We start from the raw sequence: 18201 nt of genomic DNA on the forward strand, positions 1-18201 counted from the left end.
AGGCTGGCATGTCACCTAGAGCAGCACCACAGCCAGGCTGCCAGACCCCCAGCTGCTTTTGTTCTTTATTGACTTAGCTGGGCTGTGTGTGGTTTTATTTTTCTTGTGAGACAACAGTGCAGTTGAAAGAGCACTCCCTTGACGTGAAAGCTGACTGGATAACTACATGGGTGTTTGTGTAGGATAACTTACCCAATCAGCATGGTGGTGGAGCCAAGCCTCCCATCCAGGATTGCTTAAGCAATTGAGTGTTTAGGCAGAGCTGTGCGGTGAGGTTGCACTGTGTTAACCCACTGGTCAATGCATGTGACACAGCAGCTAGAGCTGAACCACTGAAGAGATGGATCTGGTGCAGCTCTTGGCTATAATAATAATAATAAATAATAATAATAATATCTAGCTCTTATACAAGGATTTTCCTGAGTAGATCTCAGTGCACTCTACCAAGGAGGGATCAGGATCACTATCCTCAATTTACAGATGTGGAAACTGAGGCACAGCAGTGCAGTGACTTACCCAAGGTCAGTCGCAGGCCAGTGGTAGAGCCAGGACTAGAACTCAGGTTTCCACCATGCCAGTTCCATGTGCTATCCGCTTGATCACACTATAAAAGGTTGCTTTCTAGCAGCTCATGCAGTTAGCTCGGGAGCCCCCTGGTTCAATGCCGAGTGTGTTGGCCAAGCTGGCAGCCATCAAAGAGGTAGGGGCTGGTTTGGGAGTCAAACTGCAGTGGGTGTAGGATGCTTGGGATGAGCTTCCTCTGTCTGGAAGAAACATGTAACATGCTGGTCAGTGTGTGTTATGTGTCTCCATCCAGAAAGGCTGTCAGGCTGTTGTAGCCTCAAGCCAAAGAGCCTTGGCCAGGCTATAAAGGTTCATACTTTCAGCTCTGGAGGTCTCCAGGTCAATACCAGATGCATCAGCCAAGACTGCAGCTGTCACACAGCACAGTCTCCTGTCTGAGAGCTACAGAGGATGTGCATGTCCAGCAGCATCTTAACTGATGCAGCCTCTCTGTGTTTATTGTACTGGAGACCTGTCTGTTCTCTCTCATAAGGGACACTACAGTTCTTATCTGGGCAACACTGAGACTATGTCCCACTACACTCTCTGGAGCCTCAGTCAGCACTAACCAGTGGTCTGATTTATGAATGCAGAAGATACAGTTGCATCTACTTATAAGACCATGTAATGTGTCTGCATGTCCAGTAGAGATGGAGCATAGCTGAGCTCTTGAATCTACATGCAAGAATTCAGGTCGGGGAACCCAGATTTGAACCCATTTCAAGGACCTTAAAAACCCACCTCCCAGGATCAGGAGGCTTATTTTCCATCTTGGTTCTAGGTTGGCCAAATCTCTTGAGATCCTTTGTGAGTTTGGGCCCATGATGGTGGTGAAACCATGCAATAATACTCATTAGCCCTCAGGGTTCTGATTTCAGGCCCATCTGGGGCCACTGCACCACAAGGAGAGAGTGTGTAAGAAGGGAAGCCGCCTTCAGTTTCACAGAGTCCTCTAGAGAGCCTACGAGTCCAATGTCTCCAAAGTCATAGAATCATAGAAGATTAGGGTTGGAAGAGACCTCAGGAGGTCATCTAGTCTGACCCCCTGCTCAAAGCAGGATCAACCCCAACTAAATCATCCCAGCCAGGGCTTTGTCAAGCCGGGGCCTTAAAACCTTCTGAAGATGGAGATTCCACCACCTCCCTAGGTAACCCATTCCAGTGCTTCACCACCCTCCTAGTGAAGTAGTTTTCCTAATATCAAAGCTAGACCTTCCCCACTGCAACTTGCCACCATTGCTCCTTGTTCTGTCATCTGCCACCACTGAGAACAGCCTAGCTCCATCCTCTTTGGAAGCCCCCTTCAGGTAATTGAAAGCTGCTATCAAATCCCCCCTCACTCTTCTCTTCTGCAGACTAAATAACCCCAGTTCCCTCAGCCTCTCCTCATAAGTCATGTGCCGCAGCCCCCTAATAATTGTTGTTGCCCTCTGCTGGACTCTCCAATTTGTCCACATCCTTTCTGTAGTGAGGGGCCCAAAACTGGACGCAATATTCCAGATGTGGCCTCACCAGTGGCGAATAATCACTTCCCTTGATCTGCTGGCAACGCTCCTACTAATGCAGCCCAATATGCCATTAACCTTCTTGGCAAAAAGGGCACACTGTTGACTCATATCCAGCTTCTCGTCCACTGTAATCCTTAGGTCCTTTTCTGCAGAACTGCCCCTTAGCCAGTCGGTCCCCAGCCTGTAGCGGTGCATGGGATTCTTCTGTCCTAAGTGCAGGACTCTGTACTTGTCCTTGAACCTCAGATTTCTTTTGGCCCAATTCTCCAATTTGCCTAGGTCACTCTGGACCCTATCCCTACCCTCCAGTGTTCTACCTCTCCCTTCAGCTTAGGGTCATCCGCAAACTTGCAGAGGGTGCAATCCATCCCATCATCCAGACCATTAATGAAGATGTTGAACAAAACCGGCCCCAGGCCCGACCCTTGGTGCACTCTGCTTGACACCAGCTGCCAACTAGATATCGAGCCGTTGATCACTACCCATTGAGCCCTATGATCTAGCCAGCTTTCTATCCACCTTATAGTCCATTCATCCAGTTCATACTTTTTTTTTTAACTTGCTGGCAAGAATACTGTGGGAGACTGTATGAAAAAACTTTGCTAAAGTCAAGGTATATCACGTCCACCGCTTTCCCCATATCCACAGAGCCAGTTATCTCATCATAGAAGGCAATCAGGTTGGTTAGGCATGACTTGCCCTTGGTGAATCTATGTTGACTGTTCCTGATCACCTTCCTCTCCTCCAAGTCCTTCAAAATGGTTTCCTTGAGCACATGCTCCATGATTTTTCCAGGGACTGAGGTGAGGCTGACCAGTCTATAGTTTCCCAGATTTTCCTTCTTCTCTTTTTTAAAGATGGGCACTATATTTGCCTTTTTCCAATCATCCGGCATGGCAATTGCCATGACTTTTCAAAGATAATGGCCAATGGCTCTGCAATCATAGTCATAGAATATTAATAATAGAATCACATCAGCCAACTCCCTCAGAACCCTCGGATGCATTAGATCCGGACCCATGGACTTGTCCATGTCCAGCTTTTTTAAATAGTCCTTAACCTGTTCTTTCACTCACCTCCTCCACATACTGTGCTGCCCAGTGCAGCAGTCTGAGGGCTGACCTTGTCTGTGAAGAATGAGGCAAAAAAAAAAAAAAAAAAAAAAAGCATTGAGTACTTCAGCTTTTTCCACATCATCTGTCACTATGTTGCCTCCCCCATTCAGTAAGGGTCCCACACTTTCCCTGACCACCTTCTTGTTGCTAACATACCTGTAGAAACCCTTCTTGTTACCCTTCACATTGCTTGCTAGCTGCAACTCCATTTGTGCCTTGGCCTTCCTGTTTACACCTCTGCATACTCAAGCAATATTTTTATACTCCTCCCTAGTCATCTGTCCAAGCTTCCACTTCTTGTAAGCTTCCTTTCTGAGTTTAAGCTCACCGAAGATTTCACTGTTAACCCAAGCTGGTCGCCTGCCATATTTGCTATTCTTTCTGCACATCAGGATGGTTTGTTCATATGCCCTCAATAAGGCTTCTTTAAAATACAGCCAGCTCTCCTGGACTCCTTTCCCCCTCACATTAGCCTCCCAGGGGATCCTGCCCTTCAGTTCCCTGAGGGAGTCAGGCTGCTTTTCTGAAGTCCAGGGTCTGTATTCTGCTGCTCTCCATTCTTCCTTTTATCAGGATCCTGAACTTAACCATCTCCTGATCACCCACTTTTACTTCTCCTACCAATTCTTCCCTGTTTGTGAGCAGCGGGTTTTATGCCATCCTACGTCTGCAAGAGAGTCCTATATCTGCTCTTTCTTGGGAGCCCAAGAACCTTCCTTAGAACCAATCTCCACCTCGCTGGATGGGGAGCCTTGCACTGCTCCCTATATCCAGTGAATCCAAAGCAGAACAAGGTATTTCATTTACAAAACCAATACAGGGCGATCAACCCTCTTGCCCCAGCCTATCCTACCTGGTGTGGGCAGTGTGAGCAGCAGTGATGCCTGCCTGGTGTTCTTTTCTGCCTTCAGGTGTGCGCAGGAATGAGCAGGCAAGGTTGGCATGTCTTACTGTGTCCATCCCTCTCCTTCACAGAGGATGTGTGGGGGTTTGAGGCTGTTCCTTGAGATCTGCATGTCCCTTGGCTCTGAATTCTTCTGGGGGAGTTCCCCTAGGTGCCCCTATGGGGGTGGGCTGAGCATGTGGGGAGCGCATGTTGTTGGGTTTGCTCTCTTTGCCTTTGTATGCTCGAGTGTCTTGTTTTTAACTGATCCCCTGGGCAACACTTAATTTACTGCAGCCTCAGGTTAAATTAATTGAGCAACTGGGCCCCCTCTCAGCTAGGGCACCACTATCTAGGTGCTGAGCCAAAGCCCCTGGATGTCTTTAAAGGGGTTCCAGAGAAAGGAGTGAGCTGAGCTTTGGGAGCTAATAGGTTTCCATGGCTGACACCCCTCCCCAGGCCAGCCAGAAAACCCCTGAAGAGAGTGAGCAGGGCAGGGGCGGATTCTGCCAGGGAAGTTTCATGAAGTGCCCCTGCTGTTCCCCTCCTCAGCTTTTCGGCAAGAGGGAATGATCGAGGCAAGAAAAATTGCCTAATTCAACTGATACACACACACACGTGTAACAAGCATAGATCTCACGCTCATGCGGACGCACACACCACCGCCCTCCACCCCCCAGTCATAAGGTTAAGATAAAACATCAGCCAGTCTCTCAGCGAGTTATCAGTGTTTGCTTCCCTCTTATGACAGCACCAAAGTCAGTTTACTCTGCTCCTGATGTTTTTAAAAGGAGGGTGAAGGCTGAGCAGACTGCATTGCACTAGGCTATGTTTGGGAAAATCTTGTGTAAGCTGCTGATGACATGCAGCAGCAGAGACCATGCAGTGGTCATACTCTGATGGGACAGTTGTGCAAGGGGCTTTGTGTACTCAGAAGGCATGGTGGAAATTTTTCCAGCAGAACTGTGCATTTGGTGGAAAATTAGGTTTTTGACTAAAAAATATGCATGAAAAATTCTTCTTCTCAAGGAAAACCAGAACTTTTCAACCTCCCCCTCCGGGGTTCAGTGTTGTGATGAAAAGGTGACAATATCCACATAAAAAAACCCAGAGGCTGACTGGGACTAGAATTCAGATCTTCTGAATCCCAAGCCAGTGTTCTAGCCATTAGGCAACACTGCCTTTGGCACCATGGAGCACTTCATCTTCCTGGAAACACTCCATTTCTGAGGCTGCAGAGCCTGCACTTTCCTGCTTCTCCTACTGCTCATCTGCAGATCCTGTGGTACCTCCCCTCCTCCCTCTATCATTGTCCTTGGCCCTCTCCACCCCACGAAACTTAAGCACCAATCACATGGTTCAGCTAGGAAAGTTTTGTGCTGGTGACCCTCAGTCCTACCTTCCTGTCCTTAACCAGGCACCCTCTGTTCAGCCTGAGAGAAATAGTCTGTTCAGACCCTCTGTAACCCCTGCCACTCTCCCTCTACAACATGTCCAAACCCCACCCATTCCTTTCTGTTCCACAGGTAAACCCCTTGTCTGGGCCTTGGTCACCAGAGCCTTAGCCACTTCCCAAGCCTCGCTGTGTCCCACGATAGCCCATTCCAAGCGTGTACCATGTTTGATTGAGGCCACACTCAGGGATTCACTGCCAGGTGACTGAAGCAGAGGAGAGATGAGTGACAGAGTTGCCTGAATTCTGCAGAATGGGAGTGAGGGGCAAGAGGATGGGATCCACGAGACTGAAGAGCTGGCCCAGTCTGACTTTTGGTGCTCCTGAAATGTATCTTAGATGGTGGCCTCGTTTCCCTCCTTTGCTGGTGCCCCCTTCCCCCAGCCCTGGTTATGCTCATGGCATTTGATTTCTTGGGCTGAGATTCCCTTCTGGAGCCCCTCTAGGTCTCATTACCTGATTGGTTTTGGCTCTGATAGGAGGACAGCACTTGTAGTAGGTGCCCCCGGGTGGAATGTGTTCAGACATCAGGTTGAGGTAGTGGTGAGCAGTCTCTATAGTGAGTGGCGCCCCTTTCTGGCAAGCTTCTCTGATGATGGGCAGGGCTTGAGCAGAGGAGAGGGGGAGGATGTGGCAGGGCACCCTGTTAGGAGAGAGCATGGGACCGTTATCCTGCTGACTGGGCAGCTCTCAGGCCAGTGACTTCACTCCTCATCTCGTGATGATTGAGAGCAGAGCTGCAGTGTCACCACTAGAGGGGCCTGTGGGTTACAGGGAGGGCTAGTGGCCTTGTTCATGACTTAGCCACTGTCCTCAGTCTCACTGATGAGCTGGCAACACAAGTGGTAGTTAGTGACCCCCAGCTGGGTCTCCTGGGGCTTAAAGAGAGACTGACCCCAGCTGTGGTGGTGAAGCACCAGAGCTAAGGAGGAGGGTCCTCTCTGGGAAGAGCCTGCAGAAGCCAACATGTGAGCCACACAAGGAGCAGAGGGGAGCCCCAAGCTAGGGTGTGTGAGGCTGAGGGAATAGAGGAGACACCCAGGAGGCATGTGAGTTAGAGAGAAGCTCTGCAGCAGGGAGATCCGTGGGGAAAAGAGGCAGGAGAACCCTGCAGGAGAAGCTCTGCAGGGCCAAGAGAAGAGGCCAAGAAGCAGAGGCCTTTAGTGGCACCTGAGAAGGGCAGGAGGACTATTAGTTGGGCCTTTTGGTACCTGGAAGGGGATTGAACCAGTGTGTGACTTGGCCAGAGGGCTGAGCCACAGGAGTCCCAGCATGGCAGCCTGGTGTGGTCCCCACAGCAAAGGAAGTGGTGACCAGAGGGGTGTGAGAGGCAACATCCCAGGCAACACTGCATCTGGGCTGGAGGGGGTGCCTGAGAGGTAAGGACACACGCTTATGCCAAATCACTGCACCTATGAGATGGGCAGGGGGCGGTCACTGGCTTCCCTGCTGGAGAGGAAGCCTGGGTGTGTGAGAGCCTTTCTGCCCAGTGACAGGTTGCCCTCGGTTTACATGGTCACAGCTCTCTTGGCACGGACAGGGGCCACACACCCTTTTGGGCAATGAAAGCAGAGAGCCAGAAGGTGGGAGGGAGGGCTACAGAGAATGACTTTCTGGAGGTCAAAGGTCACTTCTGTTAAAGAGCATGTGTCTCCTCCCTGCTTCCCAACCCCAGGGAGAATGGTTCCTTACTTGTACTGGAGGCAGAGATCAGCGATGGTGTGGACGGCCTCCACTTCCATTGGATCGGGGCGGGAGTCCAGGAGTGCCCTGTACTCTGTGGGGTCCGCACAGACGCCAGAGAAGGAAATAGAGTCAGGTTTGCATCCTGAGGTGCAGAAGGTTTGTGCCTAAGGGACATAGTGATGTGCTCCTGGACTCCGTGGGCTATTTACACCAGCAGAGAATCTGACCCCAGAAGCGTACAGAGTAGCTAACTGCCTAGCAAAGGTTACAGCTAGGGGAGTTTTATTCCGTGACTCCCCCGTCAGTAGGCTCTTGCTTGCAACATTCATCGTGTTGTGGGGTGTCTGTGTGCCCTGCCCTGGCAGCATAAAGGGGCCTGAATGGAAGCGAGAGTCAGGCCCATATGCCTCCTGCAGGCTGTGTACATAGAGATATGTGCTTGCCGTACGTTTCCATCCCAGAGTTGTCACCACGTACCCTCTAGTGCCGGCTTCCACTGGCCCAGCTCTTGCTCTGTGTAGAACTGGAAAGCGAATCCAAATGGAGGGAAGGGTTAATGCTGACAGGTTGGGGAGCTAAGCCCCTTCCAAGGCTACTCCTCCCATTACCCTCCTTTCCCATTTGTGGAAGGAAACGGAGGGGCCTGGTGGGTCACACTCTGAGCCATACATTAGAGGAGCCCTGCTGTCTCTGGGGATTGAAAACCCTCAGAAACCGCCTGTCCTGGGGGGCTGAGAAGACACAAATGATGGCAACTTCCTCCCTTTGTGGGGTGTTGGCTTTGTCTAATCTATTGATGGCTTTTCTGGGATACTTGCCCCCCAGGTCTCCATGTGCTCTGGCATCACGCTCCAGGGGAGAGGCTTGTCAATGGGAAGGTCATCTTTGAAGGTAATATTTGAGGTTGGAAGCTAGAAACCAGTATTTGCTTTTAGTCTCCAGGGCAGGAACACTGCCCACTGAACTGTGTGGGCCCTCCCCTTCCCTGCCCTTTGTGCAGTCAGTTACACCTATGCCAAGTGTGTGGGAGATGCTTCTGTTCTGATTTGGTAGTGTAACACTGACAGACCCCAGTTGTCAGCAGGTGGGATCAAACCTGGGACCCCTGGAGCTAAATGCATGAGCCTCTACTGCATGAGCTAAAAGGCATATGGCTGTTAGCTAAGGCTGTAGAGCAAACTCATTACTCTCTCTCTAAGTGGTCTTGGTGCCACTCGATGGGACAGAACACCAGGCCCAGGAGGTGTGTGGGTTACAGTAGCACTGGGTCTTGAATCTGGAGAGAGAAAGCAGGGACCTGAACTTCAAGGGACCAAGGACACTGAGCATAAGCAGTGACACTTACCAAGAGGACAGTCTGTGCCTTGCAGCTCATTCATTGCCATGTGCAGATCTTGGAGGCTGACATGGGGGAATTCCTCCACTCCACTTGCAATCAGGGAGCACTTAAAGCCTGGGACTCCAGCCTGCAGCATGGACAGGAGCTCATCCTAAAGAAGGCAACAGAAGGAATGCACTCAGGTTATCAGACACCTGGTTCAGCCAGCCCTTCTGGATGGCTCCAGCTATGAGAGCCACATTTAAGCAAAATATGCCAAAGGACGAGCACCTAAACTACTGTCAATATGCCCCACGAGGCATCATCCTAGCCAATAACTCAGTATGCATATGGGTCAGTTCTGCTCCACAATGGATAGGGCCATCAGTTTCTTCAACATTTACCTCCGCAGAAGGTCAAATTCCAATAGACTTTGAAGGTCAAGATGCCCCTCAGTAGACAAGCCCTTCATTTCAACAGATTAAAGCTGTATTTGTGCTAGTGGTTACCCAACAACTTTGCTCAGCCAATGCCCACTAATCTCTGACCCCATGTTAGGACAATGGGATTCTATGGTTATTATGATATTTGCTGCCCCATTGCTAATAGATTGGACCAATACAAACCTCCCAACATCTGCAAGCTGACCCAGCCCAAACACCTCTTCTAACAGCAGGGAATGGGATTCTCTCATCAGCCTCACAGGAGCCAGGGCCAAACTTTGGCCGCACTGAAGTCAATGAGAGCCTTGCCAGTGGATGCAGATTTGTTAGTAGCATCCCTGGGACATTGTTCTGTGTCCCTTCCCCAGTGTGGTTATACAGATCAGCTGAGTGGGAGGTATGTTCAGCATTATTGACTGAATCATTCACCAAGACTTTGTTGGACTGATCAGTTTCCTCTGCTTTATTTTGCAGTTTGCATTGACTGTGCAGCATTTTTTTAGTGACTTGCAGCCAGGTTTCCAGAAGCACTAAGCACGTTGGCTCCCTGCACTGAAACTCCCCAGAGAGGAGGTGAGACCTGGGTATCTGCCCTTGCCCCTATTCCAGCTGGTACTTCATGCTGTTGCATTTGCTGAACAACACCCACTGACCTGGTTTCCAGGGACAACTCCACCTCAGAAGGCTACATCCACACGGCACTGCCCTTCAGCAGACTGCAGCTTGTCGTCAAAGTTTGCCAGAGCTGGGGCTGGGGGAAGACAGCTTCTGGAGGGCATAGAGAGACAGCAGCTTAGCTAGGCCCAAACCCCTTCCTTGACTGGAAGGGAGAATGCTACAGAGATGTAGGGAAAGAGTGCACGAGGAATGCAGGATGAGGAGAGCTGGGTAGACAGCAGCCCAGCTAGCTCCCATAGAGGATCATAGGCAGATCTCATTTTCCGATGTGGCGCTGGGAGCAAAAGTGTGTAATATAGTGGGATGGGAGTAGACAGAGGATGATTAAGACAAAGTGGGGATCAGAGCTACCAACACTTTGGTGCTCCCCTAGAACACTCATCCCCACCAGACACTACCTCCAAAGCCCTTAGCCCCTACAAATGGATTATACTTCCTAGTCCCCTGCCAATGGCAAGCCCCTTTATGTTCTCATCCCCTGTAGATGGTCTCCTTCTGCTATCGGGACCCTCCATGCCTGGATCCCTACTTCCCCTAGTTCAGCCTTGGGATGGACATCAGAATGAGGATCTTTGCCCTCCTCTCAGAATAAACTTCTCCAGAGTGTGAAGTCCTGAGGGTACTAGGTGTGGCCAGCAGAGAGCACTATTGGACCACATTTGTCATTGAGGAGCTGGGCCCAGTGGCAGCACTTGCTGGGAACAGGCAAATTTGGATGCAGTTTATTTCCCTGAATGCATCCGATGAAGTGAGCTGTAGCTCACGAAAGCTTATGCTCAAATAAATTTGTTAGTCTCTAAGGTGCCACAAGTACTCCTTTACTTTTATTTCCCTCGCAACTCTGAGCTGCAGTTTGTAGAGGGTTTGTCTTGCGCGCCAAGCTCCGTGGGGTGGCAGAGAATAGCTTCACCCAGCAGCACGAGCCACAAAGGAACTTTCCCCCAGCAAAGGCTGGACTTTCCCTGACCTGGCAGGAGTTTAGCAAATAGCATGCACCCATTGAGCTCCCATTCTTTTGTCACCCCACACCCTTCACAGACAGAATAACTCAGCAGCATTGCAGAGAGAAAGGGCGACCAGAACAGCACATGTTCAGCCCACTCTTTGCAGGTGTTGAAGTCTTGGGGCCAGATAGTCAGCTGGTGTAAATTTGCTTAGGTTCGTCCTTTATACCAACGGAGGGTCTGCCCCATTCTGTAGGGGCCCTGATCCACCTCCCGTTGCAGGTGATGAAAAGATGCCCGTAGATTTCAATGGGAGATGGTATGGGCCTAACTATTCACATGGAGAACAGGTGGGTCTCCAAGACCCATCAAACCCAGTGCAATGCACAGTGAGGAGCCACTTCACTCTCCGCTCCATCCTTCCCTTTACAAAGGTCATGCTATCATTGTATGGGCCCCTTCCAATGCATGGCAACAAGGAGGTAACCCATAGGTGCGTGTGGTAATGCTGCTCCCTCCCTGCCTTCGGTACCATGCAGTGGCATAGCCACCAGGGTTGTGACGCCTCCTGCAGCAGCAGCCTTGGTTGCAGAAGAGTAACCCTCTGAGGCCGTGTGCCCTGGCTCGCATGTGTGGACATGAGGGTCCATGATCCCGGGCATCACTACCAGATCGCCGACGTCCAGCACCTGCGGGGAGAAAGGAACGCATGGACAATCCTGGGGAAGGGAGGTCATGTTAGAATCCTCTCAGCCTGCATCAACATTGTGATTAGCACTGAAAAGGCCCAATGTCCCTGGGTGGCTGGTCCTTTATGGGGAGGTGGGTTCAGCCCCAGCCACTCTCCTGGGGGGGGAGGAGAGATGAGGTAAGCCATGTGACCCAATCAGGCCTTGAGAGTAGATAGGGATTTTCTGGATGGAGCCGAGGATGAGCTAAAGTCTCCTGCAGGAGTCCCAGAGAGATTTAGAAGGGGAGGCTGCTGGCTGGGTACTGTGAGCTGGCAGGCAGCATGTGCCTCAGCAGAGCTGTCTGGAAGTCTTTCAAGACTTTGTTGCCTCCCCATGATGGAGCTGCTGGAGGGCAAGGAGAAGCACAGAAGTAGCTCTGGCAGGAGGGTGGTGGAGTCCCTTAGCAACGCAGGAAGGCTTTGGGCGTGGAGGCTGGGCTTCAAGGGTGTGGTGCACACCTGGCAAAGCAAATACAAACTGAGCTGGGTCACTGAGGGTGCATTTTAAGCACTGTTACCACAGCAGCTGCCCCCAGATTATGATTACTGCTCCCCCCCCCACACACACACACACACACACAAACACACTTCAGGCAGTGCTAGAAATGGCCTGAAAGGAGAGGGCTGCTGGAAGCTGTACTGCCGCAATAAATCAGACTCCAGAAGAGGAACCTTTTATATTGAATACTCTGGACTATGGAAAGTCATGGGGAGGCCCAGGAGGGGAATGTGGGGTGCCTGAAGGGCCACCCTTTACCATGAGGGGGTGCTCTAGAGGTGATGTCCCTGCTACACCCAGTTTCTTGCATGCAGGTTAGAATCCTGCAGTGGGACTGGGTGGGATCCCATGGATCCCAGGACTGCTGCCATAATAGTGGGAGCAGGTAAAATGTACTTTGTTGTGGTTGGGTGGGGAATAAAATCCAGTCTGTGGGGATTTGCAAGAAAACACTAACTCTACCACCTTGTCCTGTATAGAATTTGAGCAATGTAAAGCAAGTTTCTCTTTTTTTAAAATAAAAAATTTAATACTTAAATTTAAGCAAGGGATAGAAAGAGATTTGATGTCTATTATAACAGGAGTTAAAATACTTCTACATGGTGGGGCAAGATGGCCAATGTTAGTATGGTGGGTCCAGAGCATTTCTTGGCAGGGGGCCACTGAGGTCCCCAATAGTGGCCCAGGAAGGTGGTAGAGGAGGGAAGCAGGGGAGGGGTCTGGGTTTGCACCTCACTCTGAGCCCCAGCCCCTCTCAACCCCTGAGAGTTCTTACCCTCTTCCCCCTTGTGTGGGGAACCTTCAGTCCTTAGATGCTGGGGGAAGAAGTCTCCCTCACTTCAGTTCTCTGGTTTTTCAACTCTTACAACACACCTTCCAGCTCCAGTCCCCAGCTGCCTGAAGCAGGGGGGTTTTATTAGGTTCCTGACAGGGCTTAATTGACTACAGGTGCTCCAATTAACCTGTAGCAACCCTCCCTAGTCTACAGGGAACCATGCCTTAATTAGCCTAGGGCTTATATATTTCCCCTCTAGCACTGCTCCCTGGCCCTTCTGTATCACTATGGTTTAAGCAAGATTTGTTTTATTCTTTTAGTTGTAAAATTGTCGTTTTAGTAATATGAGAGAATCTGTCTCTTTTGCAGGATCTAAGGTTTTTGCAGGTGGGGGTGAGATAAAAATGCAAGAAACTATGTGGGAGTGGGTGGGAGTGTATTACGGGGCGGGACGGGATCAGGATTTTAAAAATAGTCCCATGCGGGGCTCTATTGCAGGCTGTCACCATCAGGAAGTGACTTCCAGAGCAATGGGAAGATGTGGATTTCCCAATGATTTCCATGAATACCTCCGACGGATGTACTAGGCCAATGAGGTAGCAAATGTTCTAAAGTTCATCTACACCCGGGTACAATTCCTATAGACTGTCAAAACAGCTCCCTAATCTCAGACATGCCAGTCTGAGGGTCCCAGTTAATAAATGATTTACTTTGCTATTCTTTTCATGTCTCCAGTTTGCTCCTGTGCACTAGATCCTGTTAAGATCTTTCAATCACGTATTAAAAATATGCCAAACAGATTTGATGGCTGACTTCACATGTTCATGTCCCTGATACCAAGGGCCAAACTTGCAAAAGGGTGTTCTTCCTATTGTGCATAAAATTTGCACTGGCCACGTTTGCACCTCTAATTTAGAGGTGCAAGTGCTCTGATGTGCACCTTCAGTTCATCTAAGAAGTGCAACATTGTAGGTTCAAATTGCACCTACAGAATGGGAGGCTTGGCTTCAGCCTGTTTGAAAATACACTGTTAAGGAGGACCAGAGACGACCTGTGCCTGCCGATAGTGGGGGGGCGGATTGGAGGGCAGGCGGCTTCAGCAGTGTGACTGAGCATGCTCAGTACAAGCCAAGCAGCAAATCTGGGGGGAGAAGGACCCTGTCCCCTCTGAGGAGGATTTCACCTCTGCACGCTCTAGCACTTATCTGACAGAATAGAGGTGATCTTGATGAGCTGGGCCCAGCTGGCTTGCCTATGCTGTGAACTTCACCATAGCTGTGTGTGGGTGTGATTTTTGTGTCTCTTTCAGACCCATGATTCTGATTCAGGCCAATCTCTGGGCCAGATCCTCCACTGGTGTAAACTGGCATAGCCCATTGACTTAAACAGTGCTACACTAACTTACACCATCTGGGGATCTAGCCCAAAGTAGTCAAGTTTTCTGGTTTCCCTCTCCTTATCCAGACACTGGTAAGCATCTGTTTTCCCCCATTACACATAGCTGAAATTGTGATAACGGAGCACAGCTAGAGTATTTACTAAAAATGTTAGTGGGAACTTTAAAGGAAATGTGTCGTGGCCAACTACTCTGGTATCTGAAAGCCCTGGCTCACTACGGTAAGAGTCAGCACTGAGGTAAAGAAAGAACAGCTTGATTACTCTCAGTGATGCCAGTTGAACTCTGGAGTAGTTCCATTCAAATGAGTAGAGTTACTCTCAGGTCACGGAGGTCACAGGCTAGCCATCTATGTGGAACTAATAAAATGGCCCAGCATCTTGGCTACAGTTAGGGATGGGTACTTAAGGGGCTGTCACTACATTATTTGTGCCAAGTTCCAGGGGCCTGATCTCACTTCCACCAGTATAATCCACTGGGTTAGACCCTTATGGTGTAAATCTGTCTGAAGTCTTTGGAGTCTGCGGATTCACCTGAGGATCTGCCTCAAGATTTCATTTTTTGTATTAATTTTTAAATGCAACTACTCTGTCCCTGATAGCTGTTCCTTCTAACGTCTCTCTAATCTTTGATACATGTAGATTTGGGACCAGATTCTTAACTGCTGCAAATCAGCAAAGCTGCCTCTGGTCCTTGAATTCTAGAGCTGATGAATATGAGACTGGCCAGAGCCAGCTGTCCTCCCCTTCCAGCTTTCTGGCCTGGATTAGCCCTGCTAAACCATTGCTAGCTTTGAGCAGTGGGCAGTAGACCATGGGATCCCCTTCTGAAGCTAGGCTTGATGAAAGGAGATGCTTGCAAACTTCTGCCAACACGCCTCATTCTTTGTAACAACCTGCAGCTGTGGGTCCCTTGCTGCTCCTCTCCTGAGCCGAGATGTAGTTTAATAACTTATCAAGTGGTCAGGAGTACTGTGACAAGCCAGAGGGATGGGAGTGGTCCATCCCTTGTTTAAAAAGCTGACTGTCAACAGCAGAGCCACGTGAGTCACATTTTCCACTTGATTAAAAACTTGGCATTGGCTGTGCTGACAGCCTTCCGGGATTTGCTTTCAAGAAGCATCCCCAGGGAGCTAGTTGGCTGGAGGGAGCACACAGGGCAGTGGGCCATTATTTGAAGAAGGCCAATCTTCAACTTGAAAATGCAAGAATTCATACTGGACATCTAACTCTATAAGTTACTCCACCAATCAGGAGCCAAACATACCATGTGACCTTCATGTCCAATCAAAACAGCTCAAATTTCTAATATGAAGTCGAAGATACAGTGACCTGCCTGCGAACTCTCTGCAGTGCAAGGGACCTGGTGAGAATAACTAACCAGGCTGAGCAAATCGTAAGCTGCTTGCGCACAGACTGGGAACAGGAAAAGAAGTTCAGAATTACCATCTCTGCTCCATCAGCAGCAGGTCCTTGGGGAAGGGTCACTGGGCTGCTGGCTGGAATTGCAACCCCAAGGGCACTGCTGTTAGATGGGGCAGAGCCCACATTAATGGCATGAGCTGTTTGCTTTCCTCACCATCCCACTCTGACATTGTAGCCAGAGGATCTAATTCTCCACTCTCCACCTGAAGTCAGTGGAGTCTCAATGGCAGAAAGCTGGTGCACGGGAATGGAGAAGCAGGCCCCATCTAAGTAATAGGAGGTGGCAGAATGTTTCACACTGTGGGCTCCTTTCTGACCTCCCATCGTTGAGCTCTGGCACTCGGCAAAGGAGTCCCCTCTAGATATCCCTGGACCATGGGTTTCAGTGAGGCCTGCCGGCAGCCCCATCACACAGCACAAACACAGGGAGAGATGTAGAGTTATGTGCCCCAGCCTATAGCAACTTGGCAAAAAGGACAATGGCCCCACACCAAGGTCTGCAGCACATGCGATTAGCTGGAAAGTACCCCAGGCAAGCGTTGGGTAAGAGCTAGGTCAGCGGTGGCCAACCTGAACCTGAGAAGGAGCCAGAATTTACCAATGTACATTGCCAAAGAGCCACAGTAATATGTCAGCAGCCCCCCATCAGCTCCCCCTGCCCCGCTTCCAGCGCCTCCTACCCACTGGCAGCCCCGCCAATCAATACCTCCCCATCCCTCCCTGCACCTCCCGATCAGCTGTTTCATGGCATGCAGGAGGCTCCGGGTGGGGGAGGGGGGAGGTACGAGGGCATGGCAGGCTCAGAGGAGGGGGCCGAAAAAGGTGGAGTGGGGGCAGGGCCTGTGGCAGAGCCAGGGGTTGAGCAGTGAGCACCCCCTGGCACATTGGAAAGTTGGTGCCTGTAGCTCCACCCCCGGAGTCGGTGCCTATAAAAGGAGCCGCATATTAACTTCTGAAGAGCCACATGTGGCTCCGGAGCCACAGGTTGGTCACCCCTGAGCTAGGTATTATTATTATTATTGGTATAGCTGGTCATGCAAACCCAGCACAGCCTTCCCCCAGGGTTGTTTCCTCAATACCAGTTCATCTAGCACTTTGGCCCAAACTTGCCTTCTCTCCGCTGGCAAGAGCCTGGCTCCTCTTGGGCAGAATGTCAGCTATCTTGTCGTTGCAGATGATGATTTCAGCCGGGCAGATGGTATTATCCAGCACCACCCTGTTACTTCTCACAGCCGTGACTTCTGACCCCACCTCCACTCTGGCCGCCCCTTAGTAGGATGGGTAAGAGAAAGGGAGCACACTTAGAATCCAAGGACATAGTGTAGTTAAGGAGAAGACCAAGCAGTTGGACTCTTTGGTGTTTAAGAGAAGTAAACTGACAGTGGAATATTGTTGTTGTGAGCAGGCTGGAGAGAAGGGAGCTGCTCCCAAAGTAAGCCATTTTGTGGGGGCATCTTGATAAAACACAATTCGATTCCCTCCTCTGCCTGCTTATGGTCTTTATTGTCAGATCAGAGCCCAGAGGTCCAACATGAGCTGGAGATCTCATGGAGCTAGGCCCGGAACATATACAGAGTCAGAGACTGTCCCTGTCCCCACAACTTACCATCTCCATAGACCAGAAAGGCACAGGGGCGGGGGGAACGGCAGGGGAGGGAGGCGCATTAGTGCTGTTGTATGGATGGGAAGCTATAGAGAGCGAGTGACTTGCGAAAGGTCACCTAATAAGCCAGGTAGACCCTGAACTGAGCCAGCACTCTGAGGCTAGTGCTTGAAGCCCAAGCACCCTTCCTCTCTAAAGTTCTGCTCTCTGCGCACCTGTACCCCCAGCATAGCCCCAAACATCCAGCATCCAAACATCTAAGTGGTGCTTGTGAATTCCTTCCTACATCTACAGCTCGGTCTTGCTCCAGTGAAATCAGTGGGAGTTTTGCTATTGATTTTAATAGTAGCAGAATTTGGCCCCACCCCTTTACAGTTGCAGATTTTCCCCTCGTTTTCCTTGTGAAGTGTTTTTCTTTTATGGGTGTGTGCGTATGCAGATGTGTGTGTGTGTGTGTGTCAATTCAGGCCCTTATTCAATGGAGACCACCTCCTCCATCCCCCAGGAAACAGTATTTGAAGCCTTCCCATCCCATTGCACTGCTGCTGGGGGTTCTCACCCCCACCCACTTGCTAACTGCATGTGGAACCCAAGACAACAGCTCAAGCGGCCTATGACATAGAGACCTCTCCTCCTAGTGCTCAGTGGGTGTGGTTGGCAGCTTGAGGAGCTAAGACTGGCTACCACTCCAGCTCAGGAGCAAGGACAGGGAACCACGAGAGACCAGCGGGGGTTGGCTAATGTTCGAAGGGATTGATGAGGCCCAGCTCCCTGACCAGAATGTTCACTGGCAGTTTAACTCTGTGGAATTGCTGCTTTTAATCCTGCGAACAGAGCCCTACCGGAGGAGGATTTCTGCCAGCTAGTCCTAAGCGTTCTTTCACCTGGAGGTTGGATCTGTTCCTTACTCACCTATTTGGGAGGCTTCCCCATGTTTTGTAGACATCCTACGCTGGCACGTGCTCTGCCTTTCTACCTGGCACCTCCTCAGTATTCATTCCACTTCCCTGTCTTACGCTTGCGAATGGCTCCTCTGTCAGTGAAGCTCTGGAGCAGGGGAAACTTTCCAAATGACCCCAGTGGGGATTTTCCTCACTCCCTCAGCAGGGATGGGATAGTTAATGTTTGATGAGCTCTGAGCTTTGCAAACAGACAGCCACTTTTACCCAGTGCAGGCCAAGT

The 18201-nt window shown here is 50.3% G+C and overlaps 1 protein-coding gene across 1 annotated transcript; it reads right to left on the bottom strand.

The window, feature by feature from the left end:
- Positions 1-604: 604 nt before the first annotated feature.
- On the bottom strand, positions 605-17965 carry LOC141994140 (allantoinase, mitochondrial-like). Its single transcript, XM_074964243.1, is given in 10 exon segments — positions 605-764; positions 3149-3199; positions 5980-6166; positions 7216-7311; positions 7689-7732; positions 8523-8699; positions 9624-9738; positions 11130-11281; positions 16527-16684; positions 17932-17965. Coding segments are annotated over 10 exon segments (1059 nt in total). The 3' UTR covers positions 605-719.
- Between the last annotated feature and the right edge of the window lie 236 nt (positions 17966-18201).

The sequence above is a fragment of the Natator depressus genome, chromosome 9 (assembly GCF_965152275.1).
Source record: "Natator depressus isolate rNatDep1 chromosome 9, rNatDep2.hap1, whole genome shotgun sequence".
NCBI lineage: Eukaryota > Metazoa > Chordata > Testudines > Cheloniidae > Natator > Natator depressus.